General features: G+C 33.9%; 2 protein-coding genes across 2 annotated transcripts; one reads left to right on the top strand and one right to left on the bottom strand.

The window, feature by feature from the left end:
- Nucleotides 1–2451: 2451 nt before the first annotated feature.
- On the top strand, nt 2452–12121 carry LOC119837991. The gene is made up of 17 exons (XM_038363802.1): nt 2452–2581; nt 3018–3165; nt 3602–3771; nt 4451–4590; nt 4918–5065; nt 5698–5862; nt 6307–6443; nt 6994–7067; nt 7523–7610; nt 8203–8265; nt 8480–8535; nt 9102–9161; nt 9825–9900; nt 10292–10421; nt 10979–11197; nt 11714–11831; nt 12016–12121. The coding sequence occupies exons 1-17, from the start codon at nt 2452–2454 to the stop codon at nt 12119–12121; spliced, it is 2028 nt and encodes a 675-aa protein (XP_038219730.1).
- Nucleotides 12122–12303: 182 nt separating this feature from the next.
- LOC119837990 (sperm flagellar protein 1-like) lies at nt 12304–16218 on the bottom strand. The gene is made up of 6 exons (XM_038363801.1): nt 16101–16218; nt 15538–15747; nt 14509–14610; nt 13521–13666; nt 12740–13011; nt 12304–12610 (listed from the first exon to the last, which is right to left on the bottom strand). The coding sequence occupies exons 1-6, from the start codon at nt 16216–16218 to the stop codon at nt 12304–12306; spliced, it is 1155 nt and encodes a 384-aa protein (XP_038219729.1).
- Nucleotides 16219–17727: the final 1509 nt, after the last annotated feature.

Genomic DNA, 17727 nt, shown 5'->3' with positions numbered 1-17727 from the left:
AATTCCAATTTCTAATGTTGCCATTTCATAACGAAGCCTAATTGTCAATAATGCGTCAAAGCTCTGCACTAAAATTGATTAAACAATACTTTCATAACAAATTGGATATTAAATTGAATACTCCATGGTTTAGATTCCTTATTTATTTCACAATTTTAACACGTAAAAACTTAACGATCTAATTTTGTTTGCATCGCGCTTATATAAATTTGACATTTCAGTAACAATGTGCAAACAGCATAGGTGGCTGCGTCCACATGTGCACCACACATTAAACACATCACAATTTTCACATTGACTTTTGACTCAGATAACAATTTGAACAATACCTACATCAGTAGTTAATAGTAAAAAACAAAGAAAACGTTACGTTGTAAAGAAAACGACAAAAAAGTCACAATTACTAGTTTCGCCGAAGAATTCTTCGCTCTTTATTAAACCGACTTTGGAATAAATTTGAAATTGAAACATATTTGCTGAAATTGAAACACACTGATATTTCCACCTCTTTTCCGACTAGTTACTGTTATTATTTACTAAACGGTAGCCCTAATTAAAATAAACAAACCAGGGTATTTATGTCGTGCATTTACGTATCATTTTAAGTTTGTTAAAATGTGTGGGTTTGTAACTCTTTCACGCAAAAACCATAGACCGCATATTGATGATATTAAGAAGTGTTGAAGCTTATTTACCAAAATTGCACACAAGCTATAGAATACTTGCTTTCGTTCACGGTTTCCTGCGGGTGAAACGTGAGGCACGGCTCATAAAACTCACTCGTCGTCATGCATGGATATTTTAAATCTCCTTGTGTTGTTTAATACTCACATACGTTAGGACGCGTTTATCCTGTTGTTTTATAGCAGGCGTTACAATTGTTGCATTAAATCGTATTTCCAATTTAACTCACACTTTGTATATGCACTACACAGCACTGTAAGCATTATCATTTATCACAATCCAAGGTTCAATGTATAATATAAAAAATCCTTCTAATGTTTTACCTACCTAGTTACTAAGTACAGGTAGACCAAGAAAATCCAAAAAAAACTATGGAGATAGTTACACGTTCAAGTTTAGAATAAGACTGATTACCTAAAACATTTGAAAAAAGGTTTAGGTGATCATTTGTTTCTTATAAATAAATCACTTCATTGAAACAATAGGTAAATTTCTACCTGCCTGTGTACGTTCTTAGAAAAACAGATGTTTGTGACTCAAACTTCGGCAACTTATAAAGGAAATGTTTTTTTAATGTTATCTGCAAACGCCAATTACGATGGTTACATGTAGGAGTTAAGACGTAATATTTGCGGATTAAATGAATAAGATATTAACGAAACCATTGTAGTTATTTGTTTCTACTTAGAATGAAAGAATGACGGAAAGAATGTGGCATATAAATCCTTCTTTATTTGATTTATTGTGTAATTAATAGTCTAATCTAATATATAAAATTCTCGTGTCACAGTTTTCGTTGCCATACTCCTCCGAAACGGCTTGACCGATTTTGATGAAATATTTTGTGCTTATCCGGTATCTATGAGAATCGGCCAACATCTATTTTTCATACCCTTAAATGATAAGAGCAAGGCAGAACAGCGTATGCCGGGTGCAGCTGGTTATGTATATAATTATACGCAAGTTATGAAATATATGTTTTTATTCTTAGCTAGTTGACCCCCAACGTAACCTACCACAGAATTATGTTATCTGTGGTAGTAACTATTGTTAATTTAGCCCTTCTTCAAACAATGCGGAACCATTTAACTTTTATTCTTATATTTATTACTATGCACTTTTCGTATAGTTACATAAGCTCTCGTTTAATACATTTAATAAAATTTTCATCATTATTTGTACATCTACATTTTTGATTACTCATTCACGGTTTCTTTACCTGAACCAAATCGTTCTTATCTCTCTAATCCTCTTTAAAACTCCGTATGAAGAAACAAGCAAAATAAAGTAAAATAATAAATTTACCTTATACCATACACTTGTTTACCTAAATAGATATTAAAAGTGTCGCTTTCATGGATAGAAAGGCAACGCCTCTTAGTAAATATATTTTGTTTAACAACAATGATGAATCAAACTCTTTGTTGTGATGTTTAGATCTTTGAAACTGTACAACGGATTTTGATGGGAGTTTTTTTTAATAGATAGAGTGATTCAAGAGGAAGGTTTATATGTTTACTAACATCTATTAAACTACTCCGAATATAAGCACATGTTGATAAGGTCTCGCTCGCCAAGTGTGGTCAAAAAAAATTAACAGTTGTAATACATTTCACATTTTTAATATAGCACCAGCTATCGGGATTTATAAATTTTGGTGGTATTCAATTCTCTCCTCTCCATTCTCGTATTTTCTCAGGGGAATGATGTTTTCCCGCCATAAAATGTCGCTCTTAAAAAAAACAAATATACAAATCCGTTTCTCAGATGTCGCCAAGCAGCGCTGACACGTTGGCAATAATAAGGGAAGAGCAGGTGACACCAGCCGACTCCAACATCATGCATCAGGACAAAACTGATGATGCACAGGATTTGGTGGACGCATGTCCGTGCAAAGGTAATAACTTATTTAAAGGAAGGATGTAGTATTGGTTTATACTATGTGAACATAACAATATAGGCACTATTAAAAATATCACATATTATTTGTAACATAATATATATATATGTTACATATAATATGTAATATTTTTCTTAACATTGTTAATTTGTCTTTAAAAATAAAGTGTTGTGAAACTTTTAATCTTACGTTCTTTTAAAAAGAAGTCTTATATTTAAAGTTAAAGTATCCAATTTTCTATTTTTACAAAATAAGCGCATGGCAACCTAAATAGTCTAAAAGTCCCGAACTGTGAGTCACATAATAGTGTATGCAGTTCGGGCACCTACCTCCCATGTCTCACCCCTTGCCCCCCTGCACGATGACCTATGTTAGTGTAATACGACTCTGAACATATAATAAATATAATATGCATATAATGCATTACTTACAGGTCGGATAATTCATGACCTTGAGGAGAAACATCATAAAGAAATACAGAAGCTACTAAAAGAAAAGGAGGAAGCGCTAACAGCCGACTTTCAAGAACGTATGGAGAAGGAAATAAAGCTATTGAAAGAGAGATTTGACTATATCTTACAGTAAGCAATAACTAATGTGTCTTGATACAAAATTGTATATATTAAACTACTTAGTTTTATAAAGCTAATGTGATGCTTTAAAAATAGAAATAAAATTCGATATTCGAATTAGACTTTTAGTGTCGATTTCTCAGTCGCCAACATTGCACGCCTAGTAAATAAGCATATAATAAGCGAAGCGTTGAGGTTGTGCTCTATACTCGACAAATCGAAAAAGGCAGTTTTCCACAACTTAAATTGAGTTATTATCACTGAAAATTCTCTTAAAAGGATATTATAAATGCAGGTCAATTAATAAAAATAATGTGTTAAATACATAAAATGTAATTTGACAACAATTTTAACTGGACTGGCGATTTTGAACGGTTGAAATTCAAAATTTAAATTTGAATCGTTTGTACTCGGTCAGTATATTTAAGTAATTATATATACACAGGAATGAACAAATACGTACATCCCATATGATGCGAGAAGCACACAGGGAGAGAAAGGAAAAAATATCAGCTCTTCAAACTCAGTTGGAGTGTAAGAACTTGGCCGGTCTGATGTTTGTCATGTGCTCTGAAAGGAGGAAGAGCAAATTGGAGAAGTTGAGAATAGTCGAGGGTAAAACTTTATAGCTATCATTACTAATAACTATGAATAGGTGTATATAGGTGTAGCCATCCGGCAGCGTCTTTGCCCGTTTGTCATCATCAGCCCATATATGTTCCCACTGCTGGGACACAGGCCTCCTATGAGGGTTCAGACCATAATCCACCACGCTGGCCAAGTGCGGGTTGGCAGATGTCACATGCCGTCGAACTTTTAATTCTTGGACATGCCGGTTTCCTCACGATGTTTTCCTTCACCGTTTAAGCAGTGGTGATGTTATCTACATGCGCAGATAAATTGAAAAATCAATTATTATTTCCTGCGCGCTCGCCCGGTCTCGAACCCCGACTTATCGATTTTGAAGTCCGAGGTCCTCACCACTGAGCCACCACTGCTTGCCCGTTTAGTCAAAGTAAAATAGCATCTCGGGGTTTACCGACAAAGTTCTTGATCCCGTGGAATATTTTAAACAGAAACTATCCTATGTCCTTTCTTCGAGTTCAAACGACCTTTCATCCAAAACCACTCAACAGGTTAAAAGGTTTTGAAGAGAGAGACAGAGGTACTTTCTCATTTATAATTTCTATAGACATTTAACAGATATTTCCAAAAAATACATTTTTCACATCAATTACCGAAATAAGATCAATCGCGTAATTCATACATATATTATTAATTTTAATCTGTTTAGATTACACGAGGTACATAAACACCTTGCAACATATTCTGTCCGAGAGTCAGGATTTAATTCTAAACCTATCTAGAGGGTATAAAACTGCCGCTAGAGTAGACCACGAATGGAAAACTAAGATGAACAAAGTTATACAAGAGGTGAGTTTTTTTAAGGGCAATACGAGAATTAATGCTCGCACACACACATTTATACAATAGACGGTCTCACAGTATACAGAGCACGCACACATGCGTATGTATTATCGCTTTGAATTAAGGATGCGCGATTATTAAATATCAATTGATTGTTCTTAAAAAATAAGTCTTTGTTAAAATATTTTCTTGCTTGAAGAACAATTTTACAAAAAAAATGGTTTTTAATATATGATATAGTTTAATGAAAAAAATTGTCTATAATAAAATGTTGTTAATTTATTCATCGGTTTCCAATATTTTATATATTGAAATATATTTTATATGCATTAGTTCCAAAACTTTGTATACCATTACGCTGGTGGGACTCCCGAGACGAACCAGTATTTTTTCGATCTACCTTCATTGATGCGAACAAAAGCTCCAATTAAAGATGATCCTAAAGAGGATCCGTGTGAAACTGAAGAAAATAATGAAGAAGGTCAGTTTAAAATATATAATAAATAAATGTCTCTATTGTGGAAATTATTCGAATATTCATTGAAATGTTAAATTAAGCTATGTCTGTCTTTATGGCCGCACTGAATGTAGCCATCCCGTCCCGCTGGTACCTGTGTGCCTGTATGTCTCTCCGTCCGTCAATCACGCTGAAACTACTGAACAGATTTTGTTAAAATTTGGTATATACTGTATAAATAAATAAATGCTCCCTTGGGATAAAACAGGAATCTTGATATCCGGGTGGAACCGGGACAAGCGTCTAGTACACTATATATATCTGTATGTGATATTTTGTGATCTGCGCAGCGTAATGCAGCTAGGTTCGAGGCCAGTTTTGTATGTAACCGACTCCTTTAGACTCCATTTTGACCCACTTTAAGCAGACAGATTTAATTCAAACTTTGTACACTTATTAAATTTCGTCGACAATAACTACAATATATTATGAGTTCATCTTATTATCTTGATAAAGATCGATAGGATTAAATAATTTCCTTATGTATACTCTGTATAAGAGCAACTGTGACATTTAAATTGATTCTATCATTATTTAATTTTTTTAAACTAGCTATGTGTAACATTCATCATAATGATTTAAAAATCGAACATTAGAATCAGATGGGGCTCAAGAACAAAATTGGTGGGAAATGCTCGATGGGGACAACCCACCGTTTATAATATTTGGTGATATGGCTGAGTTCCAGCCACCACAGAGGAGGGAAGTTTTGAAGAATGTAAAGGCCGTTAAAACTGCACCACCTAAATGGAAAGACTATGGTAAGTGGAATAATATATTAACTATATATTATAATATATGCATATTAAATAAATGATATGTTATTATTATAATCTCTGGAACTACTGGTTCGAATTGAAAAATTCAATTGGATTGTCTATTTATCGAAAAGAGTATTAGGAGTTATGAGACTACTGTATGATAAATAAGAGTTATTTGTGCGAATAAATTTTTTTCTTATTTCTTAAAATCCTTGGTTCCCGCCCGAAAGATCTTTTTAATTTGCTCTTGTCCAATAATGGAGTTGATGAAAAAACGATGTAAATAGTCTTATATTTTACAATAACAATAGATAAATGTCCAGAAAAATCGCTGTTTTATAAAGACATGTTTGTTTTGAGACTCAATTTTGATTACATTTCACATTTTGGAGGAGGTTTAATTTGTGTTTTATAAAAGGGCTTCATTTCATATATTTACGTCAGTATTCAGCGACATGTTCCTGCATTCGAACTGTTTGCATCTCGATACAATCAAAGACGAATATCTGAAGTATCAACCAACTGGTGCTAAGTGGGAGTGTCAGAATGTACAGACGGAGAGACAATCATTCAAATTTAGCGTAAGTTGTATTATTAACTTAGTCATTAATATTCCAATAGAATTTATTTCGTATACCACCAAATTTTGAGAACTTTTTTTCCCTTAGTTTAAGGTATATCAAAATATTTTTTGTCACTTTTATTTAAATTGTTGTGCGTAATATATACTTGTGACTATGAAAAATACGGGATAACATGGCGTCTTAAAGCAGTACTAATTCCATTGTGTGGAAGTATTGGCGCAAGATTACTCATATACCTGTAGAAATAGAATGAAATATTCAACAAAAGATTTTTTTATTTATTTGTTTTTTGTGCAATCATATGATTATGATAAAAACTATATACGCACTATATGGTCTGTTTTGTAATTTAACTCATTACGAGTAAATCACAATTAGGTCTATCAAAAGCCCATAAATAGGTAATTAATTCTTACATTTAAGAGGATTTTTTAAACAAACAAATGATCTTCATACTCTGCCGATCACTACTCACACATTCAAAACTAAAAATTGTTAGTAGTATAGTTTGTATAATAATTGTTTTATGTATAAAGTATTTTATCAGTCAGATACAAGTCACCATCGACCCAACGCCAGTGTAGACGTGAGAGGTACTATGGGTTCCATATTAAAAATTATGTAAGTTACTAACAATTCTTTGATTATTGTATTTTTATCTGTGATAAAAAATATACTTATAAAGAAGTTACATACATTTGGCGAATCATTTTTGATGTGAAACATCTAGCCGCACGTAAAACCGATTTCTGGCGTGGCGACGCATGCCGTGGCGACGCATGCCGTGGCGACGCATCGCCACTCTATACGAATTAAGTAGTCACGATTTGAAATAAATTCGTAAATTTTTGTATTTAGTGAAAATAAATGTTTATTCAATAAATAGTCAAAGTTATCTGGAAAATCGTAATATTTTATTTTATCATTATGACATATTTTGTTTCTATCACAATATGTTCTTTTCTGCATATTACTTTTACAAAATAATGTCGATGTTTCACATCTGCCAGGCGTCCCGTGACGGCTCACATTTTTTTTGTAGAATAATGGGATTCAAACTGTTTTCTGTATTTTAGCACTTCAAGTGTGCTACCTCAGGCTTTAACGAAAGCTACATTACTTGGCGCCAGGGACTCTATGGAAATTGCTTCTACTACGAGACTGGTATGATAATATAAGTCATCCATATATTTTAGACTAACGTCTCATTAGCTTTTTGCCTGCGGCTTCGCCCGCGTGGAATTTGCTTACTCCATATGCGGTTATTTCCAAGTTCAGTTCTATATTCATACCAGATTTCATCAAAATCGGTTCATTGGTTTGAGCGTGAAAGCGTAACAGACAGACAGACAGACAGAGTTACTTTCGCATTTATAATATTAATAGTAGTGATTAATTTCCAATAGAATCTGAAATAAAAATTAAATCTGAAAATGGGCAAACATCTCTTTTTAATATCCCTAAATGATAAGAGTAAGACAGAATAGCGTTTGCCGGGCCAGCTAGTATTATATATATCCATAATCACTACACAGTACAAAACAATCCCTTTCTCTGTCCCTATGTATGCTTAAATCTTTAAAAATACGCAACAGATTTTGATGGGTTTATTTTAATGGATAGAGGGATTCAAGAGGAAGGTTTATATGTACAATAACATCTATTAAACTACTCCGAATTAACGCGTGCGAGACCGCGGATAAAAGCTAGTTTAATAATAAAACATGCTAAGTTGATAATTTAATACAATTTTCAGCGAGAAAGGCACAGACAGTCAGCCGAACCTGCAAAAGTTGTCTTGAATGTGGGAAAAAGAATAGTAAGTTATCGTTTTCAATAGTTCTATAATTCATTTATTACAGTCGTAGGTACTCTAATATAACACAGTAGGTTTGAAGAGCATTTTTCAATGTAAGAATAGACAACAAATTACAATCATCAGTAACTTGCAACGTACAAACATACAGTTTAAATCTTACCATAAATCAATCAATTATAAGTCCTATAAAACTATAGGACTGCTATGTTTTCAGGATTCGCTTTTTAGTGAATCGCACGAAGAGGACCACGATGAAGAACTACATACGAAGTAATTATTTAATTTTTCTTTCTAAATAAGTAAAATAAAATGTTCGTTAGTAAATGAGAATAAACTCATGACTTGATAACTCCCAACCATACAATAAGTCAAAAAGACCTGAGATAACTCTCAACCATACAATAAGTCAAAAAGACCTGAGATAACTCTCAACCATACAATAAGTCAGAAATAATTATCAGCTCATATATGTCCCACATAAGTTCCTACTGGAGCGAAATTGCCCACGAACCTTCTATGAGAAATTCAGGCCATAATCCAATATGCTGTCAAAGTGCAGGTTGGCAGATGTCGTATCTCGTCGGACTTTTGATTTTTGGACATGCTGGTTCTTTCACAATGTTTACCTTCACCGTTTCGAGGGGTAATGTAAATAGTACACTAATAAAATGAAAAATAAATTTATTTCTTTTGGCCTGGCTTCAAACAAAAGAAACAGAGGCAAAAGTCACAGCTGAACCATTACTGCCTTTATTACATAGCGATAGTTAAATAATGACATGCAAGAATATATCATACTGGGTAATATGTTATAATACATTGCTTATTGACAACAGAGATGCATCTCCTAAAGCAGAGGACGAAGACAATGGTGATGAATCAGTGTCAGCTTTGGGGTAAATTGAGTTTTTAAGTAAAAACTTGCGAATTGATTGTCGTTATTCACATACATACCTTAAACATAGTATGAAGATGAGATCTACATACAGTATTACAACGCATTTGATCTTATAGGTAAAGGTTATAGGTTGTTGCTCTTTAACGCAAAAACTACTGAACCGATTGTAATGAAATTTGGTACGTAGATAGCTGGACAACTGGAATAATATATAGGTAACTTTTTATGCCGATATTCCTAGGGGATACGGACTTACGCGGGTGAAAACGCGGAGCGCAACTAGTAGTCAATAGTATCGTTATAATGAATACAGATACTTGTTATAACGAGAGGACGATTTGTAATCTGTCACAGTAGGAGAAGTTTGTACCATTTATAAAAGTAGAGGAATATCTTTATGTTACGAACAAAATTAGAGTCATAGAGCAAAAGTGTAGGAATACTTTTATGTAACTTAGTAACTTAAAGTTACACTGAGGATATGATTAATCAACCTAAGGCAGAATAAACAGTTAAATACGTGCATTCTCTAATGTTATATTATTATATATTGGGCATTCTAGAAGGCCCACTTTTTGATGTGAATTTTCATAATTTAATTGACAGATAAGCTAAGCCGAAGCTTTTACTATATTTTGTATAAATTATGTTGTTATAACAGGAGCTTACACAATGATAGCATGGATGTGATAGCTAACCATGTGCCTGACAGAGACCACACAATTCATTACGAAAAGGTTAGTTTTTACGTATCATCAGTATTTTCAACTTATCTTTAGATTTAAAATTGTTTACAGCTGTAAATCGGGAATTATTTCTGGTAAACTTCTGCATTGTGCTCGCTATCATTTTGTAAATATTACTAGTACCTAATTGCCAATTTTACTTGATTGATTTAGAAGGTATATAATTATTATACATTGAATCACGCAACTTCGTCTGCTTTTAAAAGCATTTCTTACAATCTTTGCAAGATTTTCTATTAATGTTTCACTCATCCCGATTTTAGCGAGATTATATAGCCATAAATTTTTCTTGGAAAAAAAGTATGGATTATAAGTACCTAAAATTTCCTACCAAGCAAGGATTTATGTAATCCTATAGAATATAAGAAATAACAAATTCCAGACTTGTCCAATGGAAAAATGCCAACGTATGAAGATGGACTCATTCATAAGAACTCTACCGCCATACATGCATGCGAACCCGTTCACGCACTTTGAGCAAACTTTTGACGAATACGAGCCATGCACACCTGGTGAGTACACACACACGCACACACACACTCACACACTCACACACATACATACATACATACAAATATTACAAATGTAGACGTGTGTTTGTCATTCTTTCACATCGCAAGTGAAGGAGTAGTGTATTGCTCTTATGGTATTGTGATTTTTTATTTCGATATAGGCCAACTTATAACCACGGGGGAAATGTTTAATGTCTGATTCCCATAATAATTATTTTTGGACAACTTGACATTACACCTATATACATATACATTAGTAGTATATACATATGTATGTATACAGTACATGTATATATTATCTATATATGCGTTAAAATAAAATTGAGGTGTCTATGGTTTTAAAATTACCGTTTTTCTTTATTTCTCTACTCTACAATATTGCTTTGTTTGCTAAACCAATTTTAGGTCGACTTCACATAAATTATGGATATATCATAATTCTAAAAGTTCCTTATATTTAGCTATATGGGATTCTATTGATTTAAAAGCAATTAATGATAAAACTACTAGTATTAATAAATTATGACTAGTTTCTCGTCCTAACCATATTCTTGCAGAACAACTTGAGATCCTCAAAAAGAGGATTGAAGATAAGACCAAAAAGGAAAAAGTAGATTTCGACATAACTGGAGAAAATCCTCTATCTGATTGGCCCAATCCCATTGATGGGATAGCAATACAGACCTCGGATACATCTCTTTCACTCCCACCATGTACTTGCTGGGAGAGAGACGAAACAGTATCAACCGTTTCAAGCATACAGCATATCTTTAATTGTGAGCATTTTATTGGGTTATCTATACGAAATCTATGAGGAGGAAGGATTTCTTTGTTTATTACGATTTCCTTCAAAAAGCACTTGAATAATCAAACTTTCAATCACCATTAATAGGGACCTTTATCGAATAACATAGGCTAAGCGTTTTCATTCCTAAACAACCCGGGCGAAGCTGGGTCAATCCTGTTTTTAATAAATAATGATTTACCTACCTCACACGTAATTCATAAAGCTAAGTTTAAATTTCAAGCGTTTAACTATATGTTGTACTATGTTATTTTTGTCGTTACCTTGATTTGATGAAGATTTTATATTTTCGAATTAAATATTCATATCTAGATAGATGCATTTAAAATCCGTTAAATAGTCTTTAATTTCACAATCTGAAATATGGTGAATATGGCGTACAATAAAAAACAGAAATACTACAGTAATGTTGTGTTATTGAAATCTCTACAAACACGTTCCTTCAAAATGTATTTCCCACTTATAGAATAACCTTATTACTTTTCAGTGGCGGATTTACTACCAGTTAAAGAGAAGCTTGACCAAATAAACCAAGAGTGCTTTTATCACGATGGCATTGACTTCAACAGATTCGAAGTTATTGGCCAGGGCAGTGACCATAATGTGTAAATTTTCACTATTTCCTACCTTTATAGATATTAATTGTATTTGTAAGATGATTTCAATCGACCACATCAAATCTGTAATCAACCACTACCATCATCCTTTTATTTATTATCATCATCGTCACAACCACGTTTATCTACACTGTTTGAAATAATAAATTCTAATTAAATCTTATGTCGACAGCGAACTTGATGAAACCACCTTCGCCGAAGACCGAGTCGCTCAAATAAGAAAAATTTTGAGACATCACCCCAGCTTATGTGAAATATTTCAAGCCAATATTCGTTAAAATAAAACTAGTGTCGCTTCACTTGTGTATAACTTTATTTCTAAATTGTACATAACAAATTAAACTAATAAAAACGTTATATTATTGACTTAGCTCAAAAAGGTACCCAAAACGGACGAGCATTTTATAATTCGTCAATAATCATTGTTGATTTGCAAAATAATATAAAATCTTAAGATGGATTAGTTAAAACAGTTCATATTTTGAATAAAATTCATTTGACTAATGTCACTTATTTCTTTTTGTATTGTATTTGCTATAGTCATAACATTATTTCCTGATTCGCTATCTATATATTCTTCGTTATCGAGAAAGGCATCAAAGGTTCTCTGATCGATAATTTCTATTTCTTTAAAAACTTCAGATTTCACGTTTTCTATTTTTACTGGTTCTTTTGAAAGTTGCTCAGACGCAACTTCGGTTATACTAGGCTTAGATAAAGATTTAATTAAGTCCACTTTGGGAATTGGAATTTTAGATTCTTCTAGTCTGTATATTTTTATAGGTTCCTCTAATTTGGAAACCTCGTGTTCTTCTGGTTTAACGATTTTTGTAGAGTCTTCTTTCTTCAGATCTTTGAAAAATCCATCTAATTGTGCTTTGGTGGGTCCAATTAACTTTGTTGATTCTTCGTGATTAGCCGTCTTTGTAAAGTCTTCCAGCTTAGGTATCTTACTGGCCGAGTCCGCATTTTTTACGAGCAGTGGTTTATTCGGTGCATTCACAATATCATTGAGTTTTGGAGAAGGTGGTTCTATTTCGAATGGAATGACGAGACTGTTCTGTAACGCCTCTATCTCTTTACGCCTGGATTGCTTTCTCTCTAGCTGCTTTTGCAATTCATCAATCCTTTCTTCCTTCAATTTTATTAAAGTGTCAAGATGGTCTACCTGCAAAATGTACCAAAATTTTAAAGGAGCAAAAACTGTGCAAAAAGATTAAAAGTGTCCCACTTGAATAAATTCTATTGCAATAAAATCTATTGTACGTGTGTGCATACATAACATTTACAATTTTTTATTTATCTATTCCAAAAATAATTTAAAGCTAAAGAGCTATGGCTTTGTTCGCCCCGCTTATTTCTGGAACTACTGGATCCAATTCGAAAAAATTCTTTCACTATTAGATATGTTTGTGTACCAAGAGTGCTATAGGCTACTGTATACGTATCACGGGAGATGCCTGGGCGTCTGCTTGTCCTGCTTCCTACTAATAGTATAAATGCGAAAATTTTTGAGTGAGTGTGAGATTTGCGAGTGTGAGTATATGTATGTATGTATGTTACGTAGGCAACTTTTTATCCTGATATTCTTACGGGATACAGACTTACGCGGGTGAAACGACGAGGGGCAGCTAGTTAGTCTAGTTAATAAACATTGCATACAAATTAATTGTTTACCTTTTGTTTGAGAACTTCAATCGAATCCTTCGTATCCTTCAATTCTTGTTTCAGTGTCATATAAGACTCGTAGCTGACGACCTTCTGTTGTATTGTCTCCAATGTACCGTTCACCCTCGACTTTACGGGGACAATTAACACGTGTTCTGAAAAACATATGTCCTAGTGTCAATATTCATCGACCGCCTCCTTGATTGTACCAGTAGAGTGGTTTACGCGTGAGCATAGAACCGAGAGGTCTTGGGTTCGATTCCCGGTGGGGACGCACGAAAAAAAATGTCTCGGTCTGGTGGGACACAGAAGGCTGATCACCTACTTGTCTATAAAGAAAACCGATTAGTGAAACAGATAATGTCATCTGCCCCATACCCTGTAGGGGACACGGGATTTCACTTTAGTGTCAATATTAATCTCTTCATTTTGAAATATTTTTATTTGGAAATAAGCAGTACAGGGGTGTAAACGGTTATAGCCAGTTCCATTGACGTGTGCCTATCTCATGTATAACTTTTTTTCTCCAAGAAATTCCGCACCCGCGAATTTACAATACAATGATATTATAAATAAACTGATATTATAAAGAGGTAGAACTTTTGTATTTTTGTATGTTTGTAACGTTTTCTCGCAAAAACTGCTGGATCGATATCAAAAATTCTTTCAACATTAGAAAGCTGCAACTTCACTGAGTGAGTGACAACCTATGCTATTTATGTACCACGGGCGAAGCCAGGGGGCGCCCACTAGTTTTTTTTATAAATTACTAGACGCTCGTCCCGGCTCCGCCCGGATAAGAAGATTGCTGTTTTATCCCAAGGGAACATTTAATCAGGATAAAAAAGTATCCTATCACCCAAGTCAGCTCATACCCTATCTATATACCAAATTCAATCAATATCCGTTCAGTGGTTTCAACGGGATTGACACACAACCACTTTCACATTTATAATATTAGTGTGATTAGTTTAAGATCGTCAAAAAGATGATGAACCTTCGTCTCCACAAGCCTCATAGTAACTGCCGCCGCTGGAGACGTTTTGTTCGGGATTCAAACTCTTGTTCAGTTCCTCGTCGCGTTGTATCTTATCTCTCACTGATAAATATTTGTAAAACCAATTAGTACAAAGTTTATTGCAAACAATATATTTTCAGAAATATTTCATTGCGCTCTTCAGATACTCCTACATACGATAGATACTCGACTGTAATTAAACCTGTACTGTATTGGCCTGTACAGTGACTATATCTAGACCTAAGACCCATTCTTAAGACTCTCACCTTCGTATTATGAACATATGATCAACAAGTCCACTTAGTATGAAAGCAACAACTGAAAATTAATCATCATAGTACGTAGATTCCTATCTTTAATTCGAAATAAAGTAGGATCCACTACATATTAATCTGTACATTATATATTGATTTCTAAAAGCTCCCGTATACAAACTTTATTATTTTAATTCTATATATTCTTAAATACCATCTTTTGAACTACAAATGAAATTCCAACACGCTTTCATCAAAAGTCTCCATACTAGCTACTCATAACTTTATAGTAATGCGAACGAAGTCGCGGACAACAGCTAGTTAATAAATATATAGCATACTAGCTGTGCCCCGCGGTTTCACCCGCGTAAGTCCGTATACCGTAGGAATATCGGAATAAAAAGTTGCCTATATGTTATTCCAGTAATCCAGCTGTCTACGTACCAAATTTCATTGTAATTGGTTCAGTAGTTTTTACGTGAAAGAGTAACAAACATCCATACATCCATACTTACAAACTTTCGCATTTATAATATTAATAGGACTAGCTGCGCCCCACGGTTTCACCCGCGCAAGTCCGTATCCCGTAGGAATATCGGGATAAAAGTAAAAAGTCTATGTGTTATTCCAGTTATCCAGCTGTCTACGTACTAAATTTCATTGCAATCGGTTTAGTGGTTTTTGCGTGAAAGAGCAACAAACACACACACATCCTTACAAACTTTCGCATTTATAATATTAGTAGGATCAATACCCATAATCAGTACTCTTTCAATAACGCCAGGCGCACAGTTCGCCAGCTGTTCCATAGTATTGCAGCACAAGTTCAACTTCAGTTTCTTCAGCACTTTCCGATTTAACGTCATCCAGTTATTCAGCTTCAACGAATGACTGTTCCTTGGAGGGTAGTTGTGCATCTCAACCAGCTTCGGATAGTGCACGCTAAGGATCTCCGCCAGGAGTACTGCGATTTAAGTTAAATGCTATTAATTATTCTTTAAAAGAGCCCTCGTAGCTAGAATGTTCTAGAAGTTTTTTTGGAAATTTTGTACTATTACATAGCGTTGACGACGATAACTAATCAATGATTGAACCTTAAAGAAAAGTGTCTAGGAAAATAAAGTGGGTTTCCAATAGATATAGATTTGACAACAGATCAAGATTCATTTTTATATCTCTAAACGGATTAACTTTAATGCTCGATAATGTACTCTAATTTTAAAGCACGCGTTCAGTAAATCGCGTCTCTTATTCAAAAGATTCTTTAAGCTGCATCTACAACGTTAATAACCCGTTTTAAAGCATTATTACAGATACCTGCATCAGAGAAATCCCTGTTAATTTTCTTAGTCGGTCGCGACAGTTTAAAAGTATCTACCCAGGATAGCACGGACTCTATATCAGATAGCGGTATTGGACTGTCTACAATTGACATTGTATGTTTATAATATATATTTTTATATAATTTTATTATCAGTTGATTGCTGTACGTTAAGAATTTCGTGTGTCGTAATGCCATGAAAATGATTTTGACATTAAGTCGCCAGTATTTGGGACGGTTTAAAAAGGTTTTATGTTGTTTTTTTAAACTACCTACAAAAAATGATTTCAAAGGTGCACTGACAAGTATGTGAGTACACAAATGTATAGGTATCATTTAGTATATTTATTATATATTTACCTAATTGTTTAAAAGCATGAATACCTAATAAACAAGAGAGTATGCACGACATCAACTCATTAAAAAGTATAACATTGTGGGAGAGTCAAAGCAAAAAATAAAAAAACATTGTACCCATCCATTAAATAACCGTGCCAACCGTTGCTTAACCTAGGTTTTTTTTTGTTTGTTGTTTTGTTTGACCGTGACAGCGGCAACAGAACTTCATCATACATCGTCTAATGTTTTAAATGTCTTTCTTTCACTGTTCATAAAATAGAGTCTGGTGTCAGACAGGGTGGACGGACAGACACACAAGTATTACCTTTTGATTAGAAAACCACAAAAATGAGAAAAAAATACCAAAAAAAGTGACTGTGAATGGTTCTAATCTGCTTTTTACCAGTTTCAATGGAGCACAGTACCATCGTGTTTCTTCTCTAAATAAATCCGAATTTTTACTATAAAAATAGAAACTTCGGAAGTTTGCCGTATCTCAGGATATCTCACCAGCGTCACACATTACCACTGACAAAAAAAAAACAATAATGTGCTCATAAATTGACATCATCACCCCCATTGCATTAAAGCAATAGCCTCTATGTCATTTAAATATTCAAATAATAATATAATTTAGGTTTTCCTAGAACGGACGCGGCAAATTTACCGCGTCATTCCGAGAAAATAGCTTTCTATTCGCCGTTACTGCAAAATGCAGTCATTTTGTTTATGACCGACGATTTATACATTACAGTCATAACACGCTCGCAAAGTCGCTTTAGTAATCAGTAGTGAATAGTTACATAGCTACCACTATATTTTTTTTTAAAAAGAAAGATCAAAACTAGGTAAGAAAATTAATATAACTTCTAGTAGAGGGGCAAAATTATATAACAAAAAAGAGAATTGAATACTTTGACAAAAAACATCAAAATCCTATCCTACTTAATATTATAAATGCGAAAGTTTGTAAGGATGTGTGTGTGTTGTTCTTTCACGCAAAAACTACTGAACCGATTGCAATTAAATTTGGTAGGTAGAGAACTAACTAGAGCTGGACAACTGGAATAACTGTAGGCAAATTTTTATCCCGATATTCCTACGGGATACGGACATACGCGGGTGAAACCGCGGGGCGCAGCTAGTTATTTATAAAGTACACAGATATTCAATTTTGATTAAAAGACTTCATTCTTATGCATATGAAACTTTAATTACATTAATACTCGATCTCCCACAGTCACACGTCCTTTGGCACTGAACCACTCACACCACCCCCCTTTT

This window comes from Zerene cesonia, chromosome 29 (assembly GCF_012273895.1).
Source record: "Zerene cesonia ecotype Mississippi chromosome 29, Zerene_cesonia_1.1, whole genome shotgun sequence".
Taxonomy (NCBI): Eukaryota; Metazoa; Arthropoda; class Insecta; order Lepidoptera; family Pieridae; genus Zerene; species Zerene cesonia.
This window is presented reverse-complemented; position numbering and strand designations above follow the sequence as displayed.

Bases quoted from the DNA above. Each gene is read 5' to 3' on its own strand.
- LOC119837991 (XM_038363802.1), top strand. From the start codon at position 2,452: ATGTCGCCAAGCAGCGCTGACACGTTGGCAATAATAAGGGAAGAGCAG. The intron at 3,772-4,450 runs GTAAAACTTTAT...TAATCTGTTTAG, and splicing joins GAAGTTGAGAATAGTCGAGG to ATTACACGAGGTACATAAAC. The intron at 11,198-11,713 runs GTGAGCATTTTA...ATTACTTTTCAG, and splicing joins CATACAGCATATCTTTAATT to TGGCGGATTTACTACCAGTT.
- LOC119837990 (XM_038363801.1), bottom strand. From the start codon at position 16,218: ATGTCAATTGTAGACAGTCCAATACCGCTATCTGATATAGAGTCCGTG. The intron at 14,611-15,537 runs GTATTGATCCTA...AATATTTATCAG, and splicing joins TGAAAGAGTACTGATTATGG to TGAGAGATAAGATACAACGC. The intron at 13,012-13,520 runs GTAAACAATTAA...TACATTTTGCAG, and splicing joins TTGAAGTTCTCAAACAAAAG to GTAGACCATCTTGACACTTT.